General features: G+C 37.2%; 1 protein-coding gene and 1 pseudogene across 1 annotated transcript in view; one reads left to right on the plus strand and one right to left on the minus strand.

Moving 5' to 3' along the window:
• TACR3 (tachykinin receptor 3) overlaps positions 1–24,175 on the plus strand; it is a 91,168-nt gene that overhangs the window by 18,911 nt on the left and 48,082 nt on the right. The window contains exons 2-3 of the mRNA XM_061419531.1: positions 17,540–17,728; positions 19,827–19,977. Coding sequence (XP_061275515.1) covers positions 17,540–17,728; positions 19,827–19,977 — 340 coding nt within the window. The remainder of the gene's footprint in view (positions 1–17,539; positions 17,729–19,826; positions 19,978–24,175) is intronic.
• Positions 10,591–17,080, minus strand: LOC133250010 (14-3-3 protein epsilon-like; annotated as a pseudogene).

Raw genomic sequence — 24,175 nt, forward strand, 5'->3', positions numbered from 1 at the left:
TTCTCGATCTTAGTCTCCAAGCTATTTATCTGTGATTCCATTTTGATTTCAAGATTTTAGATCAATTTCACTATCATTATTCAGAATTCTTTATCAGGTAGATTCCCTATCTCTTCCTCTTTTGTTTGGTTTGGTGGGCTTTTATCCTGTTCCTTTATCTGCTGGGTATTCCTCTGTCTCTTCATCTTGTTTAAATTGCTGAGTTTGGGGTGTCCTTTCTGTATTCTGGCAGTTTGTGGAGTTCTCTTTATTGTGGCATTTCCTCTCTCTGTGTGGGTTTGTACAGGTGGCTTGTCAAGGTTTCTTGGTTAGGGAAGCTTGTGTCGGGGTTCTGGTGAGTGGAGCTGTATTTCTTCTCTCTTTTTTTCCCTCTGCTTCGTCTAGTTTCACTTCCTCCTAAGGAACTGCATGTGGAGGCGTTGTGCTGGACACTTCAGACCAGGGTTCCAAGTGGAAACGTCTGCACCCAATTCGGACAGCTCAGTTCAAGATGGTGGCGGACCTGGGCAGAGGCACTGGCCCAGGACCTGGAAGGATCTAAGCAGCACTCCCATAGAGCACTGCCAGTACCGTGGTTTTAAATCTTCAAACTAAAGGGATATATGAAGGCTATTTTCTCCATTAAGTTAACTACATGGTATAAAATAAATTCAAAACTTTTAAACGTCCTTCTTGTTTCATTAGCTTAAAATGTTTTACTCCAAAAATATAAATATTTTCAATATCTCTTCAACAAAAATTAACATAATCTAAATTTCATGTTGAGGGCTCTGATATTTCAGAAACAAAACTGTATAATAATATGTTTAAAATAATAGATTACTAATTTTTTCTACCTAAGAAATTACTGACAATCCCCATTGACTAGTCACAAAACCATTGCAGAGACTATCTTTAATGAAAATGAATGAAACAGGTCTCCTTAGAAACATATAAAAGGATACCATTTTAAAGTTTTAGCAGCTCAAAAATAGGACACATATGCCAAAGAACACACACATATGCAACAAATTCTATGCATGCACAATTCTATACATGAACTTGCTTTACACGAATTTCAATTAACCAAGATTATTTAGTTATATATTTATACATTTATTTGTAATATAGTAATATAACAGACATAATAGTTATATATATATATATAAAAGAATACCAGTCCCCTCAAGAGCAAGCTCAAGTTTTTGTTACCATGTCATATCAACTGTATTTGCATAAAGTAAAGCTGTTAGCTTTTCAGTCCATGAATTGTTCCACAAATAACATATGCACTTCATAATCAGTGGTCAATCATATTCCTATTTTTCAAAATCTGTTACTGACTGGTCCCTGATTATCTGTTAGTTGCTTCCTGCACACACAGCAAAGCACATAGTTGCATTGCCTCGTTGTCCTTCAGTGATAACCTCAAATGACATCTTAGAAAAATGGCTAATCAAAAGAAAGACTTGCCAACAAAGAAGAAGGTGTAGTGAAGAAATAAAAAGTATTAACACCAAAAGTGAAATTCAAGTTCAATATAGGTGAAGATAAAGAAGAATAGCTGCATATGTGAATGTTGACAGTCACTTAACAAGAGACTCAAAGTATGCAGCCAGGGGAAATTAGTAAAGGTGAATTTATCAACATAAATGAGGAAAATGATACTGACAAATGAGGAAGATGTCTGAGAGGAGGAGACACTGGCCAAAATCGTCATGTTAAAAAACAAAACAAAACTTCTCAGAGATATTTCAACGTTTTCCAAGTTCAAGAATAAAATGTTGAAGTCAATTCAAACTCACAAAGGTACAAAAAAAAATATGCTGGCTCTGTATATGTTATACGAAAGAATAAGTAAACAATATTCAGATTCAGGACTTTTTTTTTCTAAGGGTTTATTTTAGAGAAAGTTTTGTTTAACAGCAAAAATGAAGAGAAGGTACAGAGACTTCCTATATATCTTCTGCCCATCCCCCTTATGCACAGCCTCCCTGTTATCAACATCTCCCACTAGACTGGTACATTTGTTAGCACTGATGAACCTATACGGACTCATCATAATCACCCAAACCCTGTCATTTACATTAGGCTTTACTTTTGGTATTATACATTCAATGCATTTAGGCAAATGTATAATGACGTGTATCTACCATTATGGTCTCCTCCAGAGTATTTTCAGGACCCTGAAAATTCTCTGTCCTTTACCTATTCAACCCTATTTCCCTGAATCCCTAGCAAATACTGATCTTCTTCTTGTGTCCATAGTTTCATCTTTTCCGTAATCATATAGTTGGAATCAGTGTGTAGCCTCTTTCAGATTGCGTCTTTTCACTTATCAATTATGGATTAAAGGTTGTTAATGCTTTTTCATGGCTTGATATAGAATTCTTTTTAACAGTGAATGATATTTCATTATCTGATGCACCATAGTTTGTTTATTCATTCATCTAATGAAAGACATCTTCGGTGCTTCCAAGTTTTTGTCAATTATGAATGAAACTGTGATAAACATCCATGTGCAGGGTTTTTTGTGGGGGGTGACACTGCTGTGGGGGGAGCTGTTGTGGGGCATAAGTCTTCAACTCCATTTAGTAAATATCATGGAGCACAATTGTTGGATTTTATGGTAAGAGTATGTTTGGCTTTTTAAGAAGCAACCAAACTATCTTCCAAGATGGCTGTACCATTTTGCATTCCCACTAGCAATGTATGAGAGTTTCTGTTGCTTCACATCCTTTCCAGCATCTGGTGGTGTGGGTTTTCACCATTCTAACTGGTGTCTACTGGTATCTCATTGTTGTTCTCATTTGTATTACCTGATGATGTAGGATGCGGAGCATATTTTTGTATGCTTATTTGCCATCTGTATATCTTCTTTGCTGAGGTGTCTGTTAAGGTTTTCAGAACCTTATATATAAGTTAGCTCAGAGATTCTTTCTTCAGCCATGCTCAGCCTACTAATTTTGTTTCTTTCTTTCTTAGGATTTCTGTCTCTCCACTTGCATTGCCCAGTAATTCTTACATGCTATCTACTTTATTATTAGAGCCCTTAGGATATTAATCCAATTGTTTTAAATTCCCAGTATGATAATTCCAACATCCCTTCTATGACTGGTTCTGAAGATTGCTTGATCTCTTCAATTTTTCTGTGTGTCTTTTGGCATGCCTTGTACTTTTTTTTTTTTTTTTGATAGCTACTGTCCTCACACTATTTATTGAAAAAAATACTATTTATCCCATTAAATTGCCTTGGATGTATGTGCCAAGAGTCAATTGAACACAAATGTGTTTATTTCTAGACTCTTGATATTTTTGATTTATTGATCTACATGACTATTTTTATGCCAGTACTACACTATCTTGATTACTGTAGCCCTCTAGTAAGTTTTGAAGTACAGAAAGTATAAGTACTTCAACTTTTTATTTTTCAAAATTTTTGACTATTCTAAAAGAACTGTACTTCCAAATTACTTTTAGGGTAAGTTTTTAAAATTCTGGAATTAGAGTAAGAATTTTTATAAGGATTGTCTTAAGCCTTTCAATGAATTTGGAAAGCATTATCAGTTCAACAATATTGAGTCTTCCAATCCATGGACATGGACTTCTACTTATGAGGTCTTCTTTAATTCCTTTCAGCAATGATTTACAGTTTTCAATATACAGGTATCAATTATTTTTTTTACATTTCTTCCTATATTTATTAAATTTTACTAAATGTTACTTTTTTGTGCTACTGAATACAATTTTTTGAAGTTCATTTTCAGATTGTTTATAACTAGTATCAGTTCAGTTCAGTCGCTCAGCCGTGTCTGACTCTTTGCGACCCAAAGGACTATACCACACCAGGCTTCCCTGTCCATCACCAACTCCTGGAGCTTGCTCAAACACATGTCGGTCAAGTCAGTGATGCCATCCAACCACCTCATCCTCTGTCATCCCCTTCTCCTCCCACCTTCAATCTTTCCCAGCATCAGGATGTTTTCAAATGAGTCAGTTCTTCGCATCAGGTGGCCAAAGTATTGGAGCTTCAGCTTCAGCATCAGTCCTTCCAATGAATATTCAGAACTGATTTCCTTTAGGATGGATTGGATAGATCTCCTTGCAGTCCAATGGACTCTCAAGAGTCTTCTCCAACACCACAGTTCAAAAGCATCAATTCTTTGGCATTCAGCTTTCTTTATAGTCCAACTCTAACATTCATTCATGACTACTGGAAAAATCATGGTTTTGACTAGACGGACCTTTGTTGGCAAAGTAACGTCTCTGCTTTTTAATATGCTGTCTAGGTTGGTCATAACTTTTCTTCCAAGGAGCAAGTGTCTTTTAATTTCATGGCTGCAGTCACCATCTGCAGTGATTTTTGGAGCCCAAGAAGATAGTCTGTCACTGTTTCTACTGTTTCCCCATCTTATACCATGAAGAGATGGGACCAGATGCCATGATCTTCGTTTTTTGCATATTGAGTTTTAAGCCAGCTTTTTCACTCTCCTCTTTCACTTTCATCAAAAGGCTCTTTAGTTCCTCTTCAGTTTCTGCCACAAGGGTGGTGTCTTCTGCATATCTGAGGTTATTGATATTTCTCCCAGCAATCTTGATTCCAGCCTGTGCTTCATCCAGCCCAGCATTTTGCATGATGTACTCTGCATAGAAGTTGAATAAACAGGGTAACGATATACAGCCTGACATACTCCTTTCCCAATTTGGAACCAGTCCATTGTTCCATGTCCAGTTCTAACTGTTGCTTCTTGACCTGCATACGGATTTCTCAAGAGGCAAGGAAGGTGGTTTGGTATTCCCATCTCTTGAAGAATTTTCCAGTTTGTTGTGATCCACATAGTCAAAGGCTTTGGCATAGTCAATAAAGCAGAAGTAGATGTTTTTCTGGAACTCTCTTGCTTTTTCAGTGATCCAACGGATGTTGGCAATTTGATCCTTGGTTTTGCTGCCTTTTCTAAATCCAGCTTGAACATCTGAAAGTTCTTGGTTCAAGTACTATTAAAGCCTGGCTTGGAGAATTTTGAGAATTACTTTGCTAGTGTGTGAGATGAGTGCAATTGTGCAGTAGTTTGAGCATTCTTTGGCATTGCCTTTCTTTGGGATTGGAATGAAAACTGACCTTTTCCAGTCCTGTGGCCACTGCTGAGTTTTCCAAATTTGCTAGCATATTGAGTGCAGCACTTTCACAGCATCATCTTTTAGGATTTGAAATAGTTCAGCTGGAATTCCATCACCTCCACTAGCTTTGCTCATAGTGATACTTCCTAAGGCCCACTTGACTTCAGACTCCAGGATGTCTGGCTCTAAGTGAGTGATCACACCCTCGTGGTTATCTGGGTCATTACGAATTTTTTTTTTTTTTTGTATAGTTCTTCTGTGTATTCTTGCCTCCTCTTCTTAATATCTTCTGCTTCTGTTAGGTTCATACCATTTTTGTCCTTTATTATGCCCATTTTTCCATGAAAGATTCCCTTGGTGTCCCTAATTTTCTTGAAGAGAGCTCTAGTTTTTCCCATTCTATTGTTTTCCTCTCTTTCTTTGCATAGATCACCGAGAAAGGCTTTCTTACCTCTCGTTGGTATTCTTTGGAACTCTGCATTCAGATGGGTATGTCTTTCCTTTTCTCCTTTGTCTCTTTTTAGCTTCTCTTCTTTTTTCAGCTATTTGTAAGGCTCCTCAGACAACCATTTTGCCTTTTTGTATTTCTTTTTCTTGGGATGGTCTTGATCACTGCCTCCTGTACAATGTCATGAACCTCTCTCCTAAGTTCTTCAGGCACCTGGTCTATCAAATCTAATCCTTTGAATCTATTTTTCACATCCGCTGTATAATTGTAAGGGATTTGATTTAGGTCATACCTGAATGGGCCTGTGGCTTTCACTACTTTCTTCAATTTAAGTCTGCATTTGGCAATAAGGAGTTCATGATCTGAGCCACAGTCAGCTCCTGGTCTTGTTTTTGCTGACTGTATAGAGCTTCTCCATCTTTGGCTGCAAAGAATGTAATCAGTCTGATTTCGGTGTTGACCATCTGGTGATATCCATGTGTAGAGTCGTCTCTTGTGTTGTTGGAAGAGGGTGTTTGCTATGACCAGTGTGTTCTCTTGCAAAACTCTATTAGTCTTTGCCCCGCTTCATTTTGTACTCCAAGGCCAAACTTGCCTGTTACTCCAGGTATCTCTTGACTTCCTACTTTTGCATTCCAGTCCCCTATGATGGAAAGGACATCTTTGGTGCTAGTTCTAGGAAGTTTGTAGGTCATCATAGAACTGTTCAACTTCAGTTTCTTCAGGATTAGTGGTTGGGGAACAGAGTTAGATACTGAATGGCTTGCCTTGGAAATGAACACATATCATTCTGTCATTTTTGAGATTGCACCCAAGTACTGCATTTAGGACTCTTTTTTTGACTATGAGGGCTACTCCATTTCTTCTAAGTGATTCTTGCCCACAGTAATAGATGTAATTGTATTTCTATATACTAGTTATGTCTTGCACATATCTACTACTAGTGTGGGCAAGACATAACCAGTATATAGAAATACAGTTGATTTAACCTGTATCCTGTGACCATGCTAAATTTATTTATTAATTTTAATGGGTTTTGAGTTTTGTGGATTCCTTAGGATTTTCAATTGGAGTAGGCAATGGAAATATGGAAGATCATTTCATCTGCTAAGAAAAGCAGTATTACTTCTGCTAGTATTACTCCTGTCAGTAATAAACACAGTATTCCTGTTGAATCTGGATGCCTTTTCTTTCTTTCTTTGTAGCTGTTATTGTTGCTACTGTTTGCTATTATTTTCTTAGCTGATTTTTCTTTTTAATTATATATTCATAATACCTTATTAAGTTAATTTGAGTACAAATTTTTCAATGATAGAAAAACAATTTTTTAAATTACCTCCATTCATTCATTAATTTAGTCATATAATAAATATGTTGTTTAATTGCTAAGTTGTGTTAGAGTCTTGTGACCCAATGGACTGTGGCCCACTAGGCTTATTCTGTCCATGGGATTTCCCAGGCAAGAATATTGGAGTGGGTTTCCATTTCCTGCTCCAGGGATCTTCCAATACAGGTATCAAATCTACATATTCTCCATTGGCAGGTGAGTGCTTGACCACTGAGCCACCAGGGAACCCCCAATAAATATGTTATGGGTGCCAAATATATGCAGTATTATCCCAGATGTTATGAATATATTTATAATCTAAGTATATATCCAAGAATGGGCTTCTCCAGTGGCTCAGAGGGAAAGAATCTGCCCGCAATGCAGTCAACACAGGAGACTTGGGTTCGACCTCTGGGTAAGGAAGATCCCCTGGAGGAGGGCGTGGGAAGCTACTCCAGTAATCCTGCCTGGAGAATCCTATGGACAGAAGAGCCTGGTGGGCTATAGTCCACAGGGTTGCAAGGAGTCGGACATGACTGAAACGACTGAGCATGAGCATGATATCCAAGAGTATATTATTATTCTAGCTTCTTCAGTTCAGTTCAGTGGCTCAGTCAAGTCCAACTCTTTGTGACAGTTATCTATACTTCTTTTAAGTAAGCATTTACATCATCACAACTCAAATTACCTGAAGATGTATAAGTCCTTATGCTTGATTGACAACACCGTCTCTCTAATGTTAAAGATAACAGAGTGGAATTGCCACTGCTGCTGCTGCTAAGTCGCTTCAGTCGTGTCCGACTCTGTGCGATCCCATAGATGGCAGCCCATCAGGCTTCCCCATCCCTGGGATTCTCCAGGCAAGAACACTGGAGTGGGTTGCCATTTCCTTCTCCAATGCATGAAAGTGAAAAGTGAAAGTGAAGTCACTCAGTCGTGTCCAACTCTTCTCAAACGCATGGATTGCAGCCTACCAGGCTCCTCCGTCCATGGGATTTTCTAGGCAAAAGTACTGGAGTGGAGTGCCATTGCCTTCTCCGAGAATTGCCACAGGCCACTTCAAAAAGGAGTTTAAGATGGTATAGATGCATATTAAACAAAACTGAGGGAAGGAAATTAATTCCCACTGCACCCAAAGAACTTACAGAGTCTCCAAATATAACATTGAACCTTTCTATTTAATCACTGAACCACTGAGCATTAGTTGCCCTGACTTGAGGGTGCAAAGACCTTACTAGTCTCCATACAGGAAATTGCCTAAGGGAGAGATTTGAAAGAGAAATAACCCATATTGCACTACCCTGATTAAATATTTTCTGTTGAAGAGCTAGGATAATATCAAAAGAAATTGTTTTAATCCTTAGGTCAGAATTTTGGCATGAACTTATTTTTCTTTCCACTCTATTCACAACTAGCTAAGAACCACATTAGATGTGTTATCTTTGCTTGGTTTTATCTCAAGCTTACCATAGCATCTTGCTTTTTAAGTTTCAAGTGTTAATTTAATTGTATTCAACATAGTTTTAGCGTGATTTGAGGGTCTACTGTGCCTGATATTATCTAAGTCTCCTTGTATACACTATGTTATTTAATGTCATTTTTACCACATAATTATACTCTACATTATGTTTATTATTCCCATTTAGCAAAGTTAAGAAACCTAAGCGACTTAATGACTGAACAGCAACAAAGAAAGCTATTACTTTTTAATTTAGGTTTGTTTTATTTGTTTAATGTTAATCCATGCTATATTTCAGTATGATACAGATTCTGTACCTGTGACTCCAGTCAGATATCCAGCAGTACAAATTAGCTTCACATTACACATATTGAACAAAAGACAGACGTTGAACGAGCAAGGAGGGGAGGGGCAGGGCCCAGGGGGAGAGGTAAAGAAAAGAAACGAAGAATTGAACATGCATGCAGGCTTTTCCATACCACCTTCAATGCTAACCTGCGTCAGAGGGAGAGTAAAAGTAGGCAAGAATGAGCAGCCATGGACTGTTGAACTGTTACCAGCACCATGCTTTTCAGCAACATTTCAGCAGAGTTTGAAACACAGCAAAACTATTACAACAAACTCCGCAAACAACCTTTTACCACCTCGAGTTAACATCCAATTAATTTTAAACACTGGTATAAAATTCAACTTAAACAATTAGAAAAAGGGGAAATGATACCACATAACCTCTATAGTGCAATTAACCTTTCTCTTAGATACGTGCATCAGGTAAAATTCTAATGGCTTTCGAATGAATGTAATTTCCATTCTAATGGTGATCTTGCCACGTCTGGCAGGAGACAACACAGTAATGCTGAAAAAGCCTCTATGCAGTCCTGTTAGTGTTCTTAACCTAAAAGCTGGAACTAGTAAAATCCACAGAAATTCACTCTTGCTTTTAAGAACTTTTGTACCGGGGTCCAGCCCCAGTTGGATCCAGGGATTCCCTCGGGAGGACGGCGTTGGCGATTAAAGGGATATCACAGCAGAGAGATCAGAGGCCTATAATAACTGGTTTACGTGGAAAATCAATAAAACCCGTGACACCAGGTTTGCCCTGACCACAGAGGCTGCAGGCGCCCTCTCGAATAGCGGAAGATGCCCCACCTTAGGCACCTTCTCCAGTGGGTCTTAGAAGCCCAGGCAAGTAAGTGGTCTCAGAGGACCCCCACGCTCCAATTATTTTGGCCTGAAAGAAGAACAGAAAAGAAAAGGAGAGAAAAGGAAGCAAGAACAACACAGGGAGACCAAGCCTGTTGAGCAAGGTCCACAACTTTATTTTCAAAAGGAGCTTTTATACCCTAAGTTATACATAGAAGATAATAGGGGATGCAGAGTCATGCAAGGTCAGCAGACCTTGACCATTATTGAAACCAGGATTTCTTTCTACAAACTTATCATAAACAAAGGCTTTAGGTGATTTACATCATCTTCTGGTCAGGGGACCTGCTAACATTCTTCTTCTGATAAGGGTTAATTAACCAGAAAAACTTATTTTCTCCTCAGGTGATTTTTCATAGAGTTTAGCACCACTCCCTGAGCACACTAGATAGAGTTGCATTCCTATAGGGCAAAAGGTGCAGTGGGGGATAATCAAGGAAAGAATTTATTAGCTCAAAGGTCTAAGGTTATTAACATTAAAGTTACTACTTATATTTCTATATACTAACTATATTAATCAATACACTCCCAGGGGTACAGTGAGTGGGTAGGAGATATGGAAACTTGGCAGCAGGCATTGGTTCAACAAAGAAATCCTCTATTAGTTCTATTATAACCGTTTCTAACTCCCCAAGAGGCTCTGCATTGTTAGGATATCTTGAACTTCCTGTGTTTCTCATGGTTGGGAGGCTGCGAACAATCACATGCGTAGCTGTAAGAGTCCGGAAACCTGTTCAGGCAGGTTAGAAAGTTTTCTAAGGGATTTGAATTGGAACACACCCATTATACCCTGGAGACTTATTAACTAGAGCTCTAAGTTGATTTTCTTACAGAGAAAGGTGGTCGGGGATAGCCCCCGTAAATGTCAGAGGAGTTGGTGAAGTCATGAAATAATAAAACAGACAGATTCTGGTTTTGGGGTAGACACTCAGGCAGGTCCAGGGGGGCGGGGGCCTCGAACTCTGACTCGTCTTGCCCATCAGAGCTCTCCCACATGACCTTGTCATGGGTGGGGACTCCCATGCTGGCTCCCGGCACTTTTGAAAACTGTTAAAAAAAAAGAAAGAAAGAAAGAAAGAAAACCAACAGGGCAGGAACCTAAATTCTAAGACCAAATGTAAAAGTCAGATTTGGTGGTTCTCAGTGACAATGGGGGAATTCCAAGAGGGGTAGGATGGGAAGGTCTAGGGTGGTCAGAGATGGTTTCTCTTGTTGACTTTTATGTCTCACAGATTTTCATCTTCCACATCCTGCAGCGCTTCCTTATTCTGAAGTACATAGTGTCAGATTATCACGTAATAACTGCATGATAAATGTAGAGTCCTTATAGCTTTCTTCACTCAGCATGTCCAGTTCTGCAATTACATCATCAAAAGCTGCTTTTGCCAACCTGCAGGCACAGTCAGGGGAATTAAGACTATCATAGTAGAATACAGAAAAATTGAGAGCAAGACCTAAGCAAATGGGATGTTTTGGTGGAAGTTCTGTCATTGCAATATCACTAGCAGCTTTATAAGCCACTAGGCTGTTCTCTGCAGCCTCCTTCCTGTCATTTCCTGTGGCAAATTCAGCCTGACACCTGTGGTAGTCCCCTTTCATTTTATAATAGAAAACCTTGGACTCACCAGTGTTAGCTGCTGGAATGAGGTGTCCAGTACATCCAGATTGTCACAACAGATTAACTTTAGCTCAGTCTCAACCATTTGTTGATATTCCCGAATCATTTTTAGTTTGTCTTCTCCTCCCTTGTTTTTTTCTTTCTTCCTTTTTAAAATTGTGTACACTCTGAAGTTTTCATTTATAAACAATTATTCACTTATCTATCTGTCCAAATATTCAACAACTATTTGCAGTCACTATTCAACAATCAAGCTGACTACTATGGATAATTTGTTAGGTGCTAGAGAACACTGAAGAATAAATCACATCTCTGATGAGCTAAAATCAAAGTATGAGCATAATTCTGTTGCAGCACTGTAGACATAAAAATAAGCTCTGGATAGAGAGAGGAAAAGAGTCTGCAGTGTCGTTCTGTAATCAGAGTGGAAATTAAAGGATGGATAGAAGTTTTCCAGCCGTAGAACTTTAGAATAATGTATGAGCAAGAGAAAATCACTTCAGCAAGGAAACCAGCATGTGAAAAAACCTGAAATTACTATCTGAGCTGGATAATTTCCATTTTTCAATTCAGATCTACTCACTGTCTATTCCACTCTTTTTTCTGACCCTGCCTACCAGGCTGACTACTTCTATAGACTGACTATATCAATAGCATCCCTTGTTCTTTGGCCTCTTCTTGGCTTTACCTAATGTAGACCCCTGGCGGGCATGGCAGGAAGAACATAACTTCTGAGATATATGTACCACTCTTGCCTTTCAGTTTTGCTACAAATTGGCTAAGTCTCCAGCTGTACACATATTTCTTACCAAGTACTTCTTCCTAAGGCTTCATCTCTTCACTTCAGATTAGAGGGTCCTGAATTTACATACCAAAACAGTGTCTACTCTGGCCAGAAGCAAAGTAGAAAATAGTAAAATCTGTATTATTTCAGGTAAATAATACTTAATATAAGCAAGCAAACATTTGAAGGCTGTACTGTCTTTATACCCAAAAGTTTAAGTGTGTATAAGCATATAAAGATCCAGAAACAGAGCTTATAAAAAGGTTAACAAAAGGAAGAATTATACCATATACCAAGAACAATTACAAAATGGAAAGGCTTACTTACTGAAAGTAAGCAGTTATGTCAAATAATTCTATTTTGCAAAAGACATCTTTCTGATGAAAAAGACCCCTTGAATCATATCAGAAAAAGAAGTAAATGATAAAGGAAAGTGATCTAGTATTGCAGTGAAAAAGAAAACTAATAAAAGATGGCATTAAATGTGAGCTTCTGATGGATATAGGGACTTCCCTAGTGGTCCAATGATTAAGACCTTACCTTCCAACACAGGGGGTGCGGGTTCAATCCCTGGTCAGGGAGCTAAGTTACATGCCTTGCAGCCAAAAAAAAAAAAAAAAAAAAGCATAAAACAGAAGCAATATTGTAACAAATTCAAAAAATACTTTAAAAGTTATCCACATCAAAAAAAAAAATCTTTTAAAAAAAGTGACTTTAAAACTTCCTTAGGTGATATGCTAAGCAGAAGAGTGAAGAATCCAATCATAGCTATTTTTTGGAAAACAAGTCATACTAAGGGGGCTCTAATATACTGAGAATCTGTTTGGTGAGGGAAGAATGGTAGTGAGCTCAAACAAACACCTAGAAAAGTCAAATGTGATCATATCAAAGATATATATTTATTAAAGGAATAATAAAGTACTGACAATCATTTGAGTAAAATTATATCCTGGATTTGATCATTTCTCCTTAAGGTCCAAAGTGTCTTTATTTGGAGACCCTAAGGATCCATTTTCTTCATGTCACTGTTGAACGAATTATTATTTCTAGAGAGAGTTGCAGAATAGGAAATATCGATGCCACAGTGAATTCCTAATCACCAATTTCTTCAGCAGTACCTATTAGGTACTGCTGAATAGGCAGTTCCACCTATTTTTTTTGGCCAACTGGCTCTCCCTTTCTACAATATTTCAACATTTCTTTATCTTCCTCAGGCATTAATGTAATTCAGTCTCCAGTGGTAATACTCTGCCCCAAGCAGCAATCATCTCTCTCCCAAACAAAAACAGTAACGAGGTAACTTACTTCCCTGCTTCCATTCTTTCCCTCTTTCAATCCATTCTCCAGGCTAAAATCTGATTACTCTCCCTTCCTGATTGAATCACTTCAATTACTTTCGAGAGGACAAAATTCCATGACCTATACTACAACTTCATCTCAAATCACTTTCCCCCTTCACTTTCAGCATTTCAATTACTTTAGCCTGCAGTTCCTCAAGTGCACATGGTTCTCCCACCCTTACCTATCAAATTGTAACAAACCAGAGCAAACTGGGTGACTTACCAGAGATTTATTTCTCACATTTCTGGAAACTAGAAGTCTGAAATCAAGGGGTTGGCAAGGGTCATGCTCCTCTGAGGCCTATGAGGAAATACTGCCTGACCTTCCTAGCTTCTGGTGGATTGCTGGTGTCTTTGGCATTCCTTGGCTTGTAGACACATCACTCAATCCTCCATCTTCATCTGGCATTCTTTCTGTTTTTCTGTTTCCAGAATTCTCCTTTATACCTTATATTGAATTAGGGCCCATCCTGATGACTTTATTTTAATTTGATTACCTATATAAAACTATCTCCTCACAAGGTCACCTCCTATGATACTGGGTATTAGGACTTGAATGTATCTTTTATTAGGGGGACATAATTCAACCCATAAAATCACTCCAGATGGTGACTGCAGCCATGAAATTAAAAGATGCTTACTCCTTGGAAGGAAAGTTATGACCAACCTAGACAGCATATTACAAAGCAGAGACATTACCTTGCCAACAAATGTCCGTCTAGTCAAGGCTATGGTTTTTCCAGTAGTCATGTATGGATGTGAGAGTTGAAAAAGAAAAGAAAGAAAGCTGAGCACTGACGCACTGATGCTTTTGAACTGTGGTGTTGGAAAAGACTCGTGAGAGTCCCTTGGATGGCAAGGAGATCCAACCAGTCCATCCTAAAGGAGATCAGTCCTGAGTGTTCATTGGAAGGACTGATGCTGAAGCTGAAACTCCAATACTTTGGCCACCTGATGCAAAGAGCTGACTCATTGGAAAAGACCCTGATGCTGGGAAAGATTGAAGGTGGGAGAAAGGGATGACAGAGGATGAGACGGTTGGATGGCATCACCGACTCAATGGACATGAGTTTGGGTAAACTCCGGGAGTTGGTGATGGACAGGGAGGCCTTGCGTGCTGCGGTCCGTGGGGTCACAAAGAGTAGGACATGACTGAGCAATTGAACTGAACAGAACTGAAAAACCCACCATTTGCACAGGAATTTTCCACGTGTTGTTTGTTCTCCCAGAAATCTTTTTTACAACTCTCACCCTTCTGCTACCTTGCCTAGTCACCTTTTCAGATTTCAACCCAGAACTCTTTTCTCAGGGAGAACTGATTGATCATCTAAATGCTTTTTCCAGTAAATGCACTAAAACAGCCATAAACATTGCCTTTGTAACACTTATTATATTTGTAATTTTAAACTTATTCTTGAGATTATTTGATTAGTATCTGCCTACTTCACTTGACTGTGAATTCTGCAAAGATCATTTTTTCTCACTGTTGTATTACTACAGTGTCTGGAATGTTATAGCAGGCATCCAATAAATATTTGGTTGAATGAATGAATAATAGATCAAACCAAAAATGACAAAAATGTCAGCTTGAAGTTTCAAAATTTCTACTTTCACTTAAGTGTTGGTGAGAACATAAATTGATTGCTTGCTTTCATACAGTTTAAGTGAAACAGTATTCTACCTATAGGAAATAATTTCTCTAACACTAAACTAATAGATTAAAAAAAAAAAAGATCAGTGAGAACTTTGCAGTTTATTTTGAATTGTCCATGCTGAAGTGGCTGTACAGGACTTTAAACCTACTCATGTCACTCAACTTCTCATTTTAGTTTCAACATAGCAACTGTCTAAACATTCGAACTGGATTCATAAATTTCCAGTACAAGCAAAAAAAAAGCAAAGATTACAATAGGATTGAGGAATATTCAGTTCAGTACAACATTTACTGATAAGTTCTGTGTCTGACTCTGTAAATACCATAAAGCAACACTTCAATATAATAAGAGAAATGGCGTGGTGAGCTACAGTCCATGGCAGGCAGAACAGAAATAACCAACCAAAATTATTGCCTTTATATATTTGACTTTTGTCTTTAATGTTACACATAAATGTTTGAATTTATAAACAAAATGTGACTTCTGATTCTTTGGAAGACATCTACCTTACATATTTCTCTTTCTCTTCCTTATGTGAATAGTTAAATTCAAAGCCATAATCTGTACCTATATAGACTTCAAGGATTGGCAGAGCTGGCTTAGAATTCCAATTCTTACCATCTAGGACATTTTTAAACAATGTACTTAAACTTTAAGCCTCAAGTTTTCTTTTCCATAAAATAGAGATAGTATTATTTGATTTATTGAACTTTTCTGGATGTTAAATATATATATGTATACACATATATATATATACAGTGTGTGTGTGTGTGTGTGTGTGTGTAATAAGTCACCTGGTTATGCTTAGCAATCAATACACATTGCTAGAATTAATTTTTACCAACATAAGCATGAGAGGTGAATTTTAAACAGTTTTCAGATTCAAACATATGCGTTTTATTTTCTTTTTTTAGGCAGTGTATTTGCTTAAACCAAGGTACTGTTTACGGTTACTTTTGTCATATCTAACATTCACTTTTGCCTATTAGCTGTCATTGGATAAGGAAATGGCAACCCACTCCAGTATTCCTGCCTGGAGAATCCCATGGAGAGAGGAGCCTGGCGGGCTACAGTCCATAGGATCGTAAAGAATCAGACACATTAGCTGTCATATATAATAAATTAAGAGTATTTCCTCTACGTAAATTACAACTAAAGCTAATATTATGAATCGTATATAAGTACCAATATATCACTGAAGATCTAGTTCTACCTAATAGTTGCAAAAGCAAAGAGCAATAAGCAAATTAACGAACTACTCTTATTTTGAAATACTTATTCATAAGAGTAAATTTTTTTGGTTTAAGTAATATTCATTCTTTGATAAAACTGTTACATTTGAGAAACACAAAATGGTCAATAGTAAAATTAGTATGATTAAATAATATGCTTTATTGAGAGAAATGCCAAGATACAATTGATTTAGCATACATTATTTTCTACCCTGACTATTGGCTATAAGTTGGCAATGAGCCATATTATCCAATTTAAAACTAGAATTTGATTCTCCCAGACATAGTGTTACTATTTTACCAAGTGAATAAAGCTTGACTTTTGTTACCGTATTCAAAGAGTTTCTAATTTCCCAAAAAGTTGCACTGTAAAATAATATGTGCTTATGTTTCAGAGAAGGCAATGGCACCTCACTCCAGTACTCTTGCCTGGAAAATCCCATGGATGGAGGAGCCTGGTGGGCTGCAGTCCAAGGGGTTGCTAAGAGTCAGACATGACTGAGCGACTTCACTTTCACTTTTCACTTTCATGCATTGGAGAAGGAAATGGCAACCCACTCCAGTGTTCTTGCCTGGAGAATCCCAGGGACGGGGAAGCCTGGTGGGCTGCCGTCTATGGGGTCGCACAGAGTCGGATACGACTGAAGCGACTTAGCAGCAGCAGCAGCATGTTTCTTAAAGCCTTAAATATATTTTCCTATGACAATTATGTTATATATAGTTACATAGACACTATGAAGATTTATATGATGTAGTATGAACTCAGTTTTGGAGGTAACAGCATAACCTTAGTCAAACTTGATTTACTCATCCTCCTCTAAATCCTGAATGATTCTCTGGATGCTTTTCAATGGATATGTTGACAATATCTTTTCTAGGTATTCCTCATCTTTGTCAATCATGTAGACATTATCCATATTAGTTCTTTAGAATTTTCTTTTTATAAAGTTAAACATACACAAGAAAAATGGGAGTCTTGGAGTACAGAACTCATATATTTAAGTGCTTAATGCATACGTTTCCCATTCCATTTGGCAGAGTTCTGGTAATGTGCTAGGCACAACACCAAATAATCGATACCTTTCACTTGTATTATTTCTATTGATCTTGACTTCACCACTAGGAGGGGGTGTTCTTATTTCTATTTTAAAAATAATAAAGTTGAAGCTCAAAAGTTAAATAAGTGACAGGATAGGATTTGAACCTTGATCTGTCTGATTGATAAGACTATGCCATAATTACTCTATGCAAGTGAAATTTTTATCAATTTGTTTACTAGAAAAGAGATAACCATGGCCCTTGAAACTCCTCTGAAACTCACTTTAAATTCCACTAACAAGAGACCCAACAAAATGGTTTTGTTTGTTTCTATACAGGTATATGGCCATTATTGACCCCTTGAAGCCCAGACTGTCTGCCACCGCAACCAAGATTGTCATTGGAGGCATTTGGATTCTAGCATTTCTACTTGCACTCCCTCAGTGTCTTTATTCCAAAACCAAAGTCATGCCGGGCCGTACTCTTTGCTACGTGCAATGGCCAGAAGGCCCCAAACAACATTTCACGTAAGTTAATTATCTATTATAATCTTCAACTAAATGCATTGAACACTTAAGGAACTATAGGTTGGGAACAACAGTTAAGTAGATAAGACATAGACAGTTCCCTCAAGGGCTCAAACATTACTTGGGAAAAAAGACACATAAAAATACTATACTATCTATATATAGTACAGTATGATATGATCAATTAGTTTGTATAAGTTACAATGATTTCTAACTGGAAAAATGTGATGACCTTTATATGGGGTAGCTCTGGAGAGTTTCCGGAGAAGATGATAAGATAACTGGAGATGAAAGCATTGTTCTGGATTAAGGAATGAGTGAGAAGGGTGGAACTGAAACCCAAAGGTGTGGATTGCTCTTGTAAGAAGCCCGGCTGAAAGGAAAGGGAGTCTTGGTATGTTCCTGGTTGTGTTCCTTTGTTTTAGCATTAAAAACTTAAACACTTAGGTCGGAAAGGAGATAGGAATGCTACATGTTAGAATTTGGTATTTCATATTTTGGACACACCTTTAAAAAAGCAAATTAGCAAAATAATTGTTTCCATTTTGTTTTTTATTCTGACCATTTAAATTTTATTTCAAATAAAATTCTTATTTAGTGATCTATTTTTTTCCTTTACAAACTAACACATAATGCAAATACAATGATCATCTTTTAAAGCAGATATTTTATCAAACTCTGCTCTACTCAGAGTCCAGATTTTTAAAGGAAAAGATTGAGGAGTGTTTATTAAAGGAAAAGCAGGCAGCAGTTATTAAACTGAGGACTGCATTCTTTCCATTATGTAATACTAATATATCTTATTTGTATGATAGCAAAACAAAATTATTCATAATAATAAAATTAAATTATTTGTTGACTGAATCAATTCGCCACTGACTTTAACACTTAATAAGCTATCAGGAAGATAGCTTTACCAAATAAACACAGATATTGAGATTAGTATACCAAAATCTTTAATTACTTTAAAGCCTTCCTAAGACAGTGGAAGTCACTCAAAAGTTTATACAAATTCTAATTTGGCTATTATATTATTGGCTGCCATCTTAGTCCACCATAGTAATATTTTTATAATTTTTATTGAAAGCTATGAAATCCCAAAATTTAGTTTGATAATTTATAGTATAATGACTTTGACGTGACTAATACCTCCATATGGAGAAGGAAATGGCAACCCACTCCAGTATTCTTGCCTGGAGAATCCCAGGGACAGAGGAGCCTAGTGGGCTGCTGTCTATGGGGTCGCACAGAGTCGGACACGACTGAAGCAACTTAGCAGCAGCAGCAGCAATACCTCCATATGTTATTTACCAAATTTAATGATGCAATCAAAATGTGCCAAGACTTTGAAAAAACTCTAATATGACTCAGAACATCTAGTTACATTTTTTCTCTTTGGATGAAAAATGATTTATTTCAAATATGACTGATGTTGCAAGATGTATGTAATAGATTTACACAGAAGAAAATGTATCAGTTGATCAGTTTACTCTGTGCCATCTCTTTTCCTCTGATTATCTGTTTAATCAGGTTAGCCTAGTGATTACCAAGCAAAGGAAAAGTACTCATCTTGAAGCCTCTAGGCAAGGGGAAATGTGCAGTTTAAACGAGCTCTGTAAGAATGCTATAGTTTTCATATGTGAAGTAAAAATTGACAAAGTTAAACTGGTAGTATATGGATGATTGTAGATGACAATAGCTAGGCCTTCCCTTGGTGGCTCAGTGGTAAAGAATCCACCTGCAATGTGGGAGACGCAGAAGCCATGAGTTCAATCCCTGAGTCGGGAAGATCCCTGGAGGAGGGCATGGCAACCCACTCCAGTATTCTCGCCTGGAGAATCCCATGGACAGAGAAGCCTGGTGGGCTACTTTGCACGGGGTTGCAAAGAGTTGGACACGGCTGAAGCGACTGAGCACAGCACACAGCACAGGTGACAATAGCTAGGTGTTTTGGTGAAATTGTGAAATGAGGACTTAGAAGAGAAAATGTGGGCTAAGCATTGGCATTTTCAATTATGACTTAAAATGGAATGAATTCAAAGTCTCTTTATTTTACTCCAATATGCTCTTCAGCATGTATTTTTCTTATTTCTTGCAGTTACCATATTATTGTTATTATACTGGTGTACTGTTTCCCATTGCTTGTCATGGGTATCACATATACCATCGTTGGAATCACCCTCTGGGGAGGAGAGATCCCGGGGGACACCTGTGACAAGTATCATGAGCAGCTAAAGGCTAAAAGAAAGGTACTGTTCTGTATAACTTTCCCAGCATTTTGCGTAAATTGTGGTGCATCAGAGAAGGGAAAAAAAATCTAGTTACGGCATTTTAATATATAACTTGATGCTTTACTCCTACTTTTATTTTTCTCCTTTTCTTTTTTTTTTAAATTTTGCTTTCTTTTTATCTTCTATAACCCAGTGCTGCTGCTTCTGCTAAGTTGCTTCAGTTGTGTCCAACTCGTGTGTGACCCCATAGACGGCAGCCCACCAGGCTCTGCTGTCCTTGGGATTCTCCAGGCAAGAACACTGGAGTGGGTTGCCATTTCCATCTCCAATACATGCAAGTGAAAAGTGAAAGTGAAGTCGCTCAGTCGTGTCTGACTCTTAGCGACCCCATGAACTGCAGCCCACCAGGCTCCTCCATCCATGGGATTTTCCAGGCAAGAGTACTGGAGTGGAGTGCCATTGCTTTCTCCGTCTATAACCCACTAGTCATGTACAATAGTAGTTTATGATAAGAGTAGTCACTTCCCTACAGAAAGACTATTACCTTTTGCAGAATAGTCTTAATTATACCACCAGAAACTTCTGAAATTTCACTGTAGAAGTCACAGTTGGTTGTATTTCTGCAGCTCTAGTTATCTTAGTCTTTTATTAAATAAAATGTCTCTGATGTACTATATAATCTTTCAGAAGTTTTATTTATCCCAGGAAAGGCATCTCTCTTAGTATGTGCTATAATTCTGTAATATCCATTTATGTATCCCATTTTTCTTCTCTTCCCCACATCTCCCCACATTCCACCCCTATCCTTTATCTGGTTTCTACACAGCCATCTGATTAACAGATGAAGTTACATTAATACTGTTGTACAACTTACTGGGTCACATGATAAAACTTATTTCTGAACAATTGACATTAAGCAAGAAAACCTATAAAAATTATCATAGTGATATTTTATTTAGCAGGATTATTTTTTCATTGTTTCCTTTTCTGACTACTATTATGTGACTCAGTGAGTGAGTTTTTTTATAATAAATTTGCATAGTTAAAAGGAATCTTAGAATCTCTATTCCATCTTTCTCTCTCCAAGTGATGATGTCAATTATTATTATTCCATTTATGATTCATTTATTTATGTGGAACTATTACTTACCTATACTCACTTAACAACAATCAATCAGGTTTTAAAAATCTAGTATAGAAAATAGATTTTATTTTAACATTAATAGGTTTTTCTCTGTTGACAAACAGATAAGATTTTATGTTTGGTTAGCATTTTATCATTAGGTTGAGTATTTGAAAGCAAATATTTTTTCACATCAATTTAGTTATTTCAGCCTATAATATATATAATTTCACTTTATTTCTCTTTGGGAAAAAACCTTAAAAATGAAGTACACGATTCCACTGCTGGGCATATATATCAGAGAAAACTATAATTCAAAAAGAAACATGCATCCTATTGTTCCCTGCAACACTATTTACAATAGCCAAGACAAGAGACCACTTAATTTTCCATTTACAGACAAATGGATAAAGAGGATGTGGGACATATATATAATGGAATACTACTAAGTCATAAAGAGAAAGTAATAATGCCATTTGCAGCAATATGGATGGACCTAGAAATGATCATACTAAGTGAAGTAAGTCAGAGAGAGAAAGACAAATACCATATGACATCATTTATAGGTAGAATCTAAAATATGACACAAATGAACTTATCTAAGGAGGGCACGGCAACCCACTCCAGTATTTCTTCCCAGAGAATCTTACGGACAGAGGAGCCTGCTGGGCTACAGTCCACAGGGTTGCATAGAGTCAGACATGACTGAAGTAACTTAGAATGCACGCAACCACACACAAAACAGAAATGGACTCACAGACATAGATAACAGATTGTGGTTCCCAAGGGAAAGTGGGGGAGGGAGAGAGGATTGCCTGGAAGTTTGGGGTTAGTAGATGCAAACTATTCCATTTAGAATGGATAAACAACAAGATCCTACTGTACAGCACAGAGAACTATATTCAATAGCCTGTGATAAAACCTAATGGAAAAGAATGTATATATGTATAACTGAATCACTTTGTTGTAGAAATTAACAAAACTTGTAAATCAACTGTACTTCGATAAAATTTAAAAATGAAGTGCACAAACAAGCAAACTATGTCTTTACCACACTTTTTAAAAAAAAGAATCGTAGAACTAGCAGAACTTCAGTAACATGATCATCTTAAGTGAACAGTTTCTCCTTCTCCTTTATTTTGATTCTCACTTTCTAACATCTTGATCATGCTGCAAGATACTCTTGGCAGGGGGCATATTCTCTAACATGTTTTAGGCATAATCACATTAAATAACTGATGTGATAGTCTACATGGTTGTTGTTCAGTTGCTAAGTCCTGTCTGACTCTTTTCGACCCCAGGGACTGTAGCCCACCAGGCTCCTCTGTCCCTGGGATTTCCCAGGCAAGGATACTGGAGTGGGCTGCCATTTTCTTCTCTAAAGGATCTTCCTGACCCAGGGATCAAACCCATGGCTCCTACATCTCCTGCATTGGCAGGAGAATTCTTTACCACTGAGCCACCAGGGGAGCCCAATATTCTACGTGCTGTATTTCAGAATCACTTGTCTTTGTACTTCCTGCTTACTTTCTTGTCTTTTATTTCTTTGCTACTAGTTTAAGCATTTTTAAAATACTTTTCCCCTGTTCAATTCTACACAACTTAAAATAAGTTCAGTAATTATAGATTATAGCTCCTTTTCCTTAATATTGATGTAATATTTTTCTAGAAAGAGATAAAAATTTAATCTGAGTGTTTCTTTTTATTTTTGAGTTGAATCCCAGAGGGAACAAAAGAAAGAGGGAATATTTTTGCATTTGCCCCTCTATAGCAGATGAGAATATGGCATACATATTTCATTTTTACTGCTGCTACTGCTGCTAAGTCGCTTCAGTCGTGTCCGACTCTGTGCAACCCCATAGACGGCAGCCCACTAGGCTCCCCCTATCCCTGGGATTCTCCAGGCAAGAACATTGGAGTGGGTTGCCATTTCCTTCTCAAAGTATAAATATCAATTCAAACTGAGAGACTGAGTCTTCTAGCATATTTCAAAAATTAAGATATATAAAAGTTCTAATCCATATTTCTATTTCTCAGGTTGTGATCTTGGCTGAAATAGTATAAAATGACATCTATGACATGGGCTTCTCATAATAAATCACCTGTCCTTAGGTTTCTTTCACAGTCACTTACCGATATGACCATTAGTATTGTGAAAGTAACCCTCATTTTGCCCCAAAATTTAAAATTTCAAAATAAAAATAGCTCTTCTCTTAATTTTTTTATTTAAAATTTGAATATTGTCTAGTATAGTTTGGAATACAGTTATTTCTAGTAATTATGCTCTTTTCTTATATCAGTATGACTGTTTAGGTGAAAGATATGAATTTTACCCTGGATGGGAGATTACATCTTTGATATTACAGATTGGACTTGAGAAACAAGACAGTATTGGTTACAAGAGAGCAAATTCATCATGACTGCTGGGAAAAAATAACTCCATAAACAACTCTGAGTCAATGTACTATTAATAAAAAAACTGCAGTTACTGATTGAGCTCCCCAGACATGTGAATAAGAATAAAAAAAAGTTTAAGAAATTTTAGTCAGAACACTGAAAAGATCTTTGCAACGACTAAGAAGCATTGCTTCCATTTCTCTTTTTTCTTAAGGTCTTCAGGAACTGTATTCAGTTTTGAGTCCTGTAGATTAAATTCTATGAAGAACAGCCAGTGGAAATAAATTCCATGTCTAAGCTATATAGAACCTAATATGTCTAAAAGTTAAACTAACATGAAGCTGTCAGAAAAATGAGGATTAACCACCCCCACTCAACATTTACATTTGTCCTGCCTAACAATATGCATACTTTGAAAATAATACCAGTGGCACTTCAAAAATTTCCTGGCACATAGAACTGTTCTCAATAAATTGTACCTGTTACTTAAGGCACTTTGTATATATATGCACTTTATTAAATAGGCACTTTACTTTGAATATATAAAGCACTTTATTATGAAGATCAGAAAGCATCATGTGGTAGAAAAGTAAAGAGGTATAAAACGGGTCATTTATCTATTTAAACATAATATTGACCTACATTTTAACATGAGTCACAGTTTGTAAATAACTTTCACATGAATATTATTGAATT

The sequence above is a fragment of the Bos javanicus genome, chromosome 6, assembly GCF_032452875.1.
Source record: "Bos javanicus breed banteng chromosome 6, ARS-OSU_banteng_1.0, whole genome shotgun sequence".
In the NCBI taxonomy this organism is placed as follows: Eukaryota; Metazoa; Chordata; class Mammalia; order Artiodactyla; family Bovidae; genus Bos; species Bos javanicus.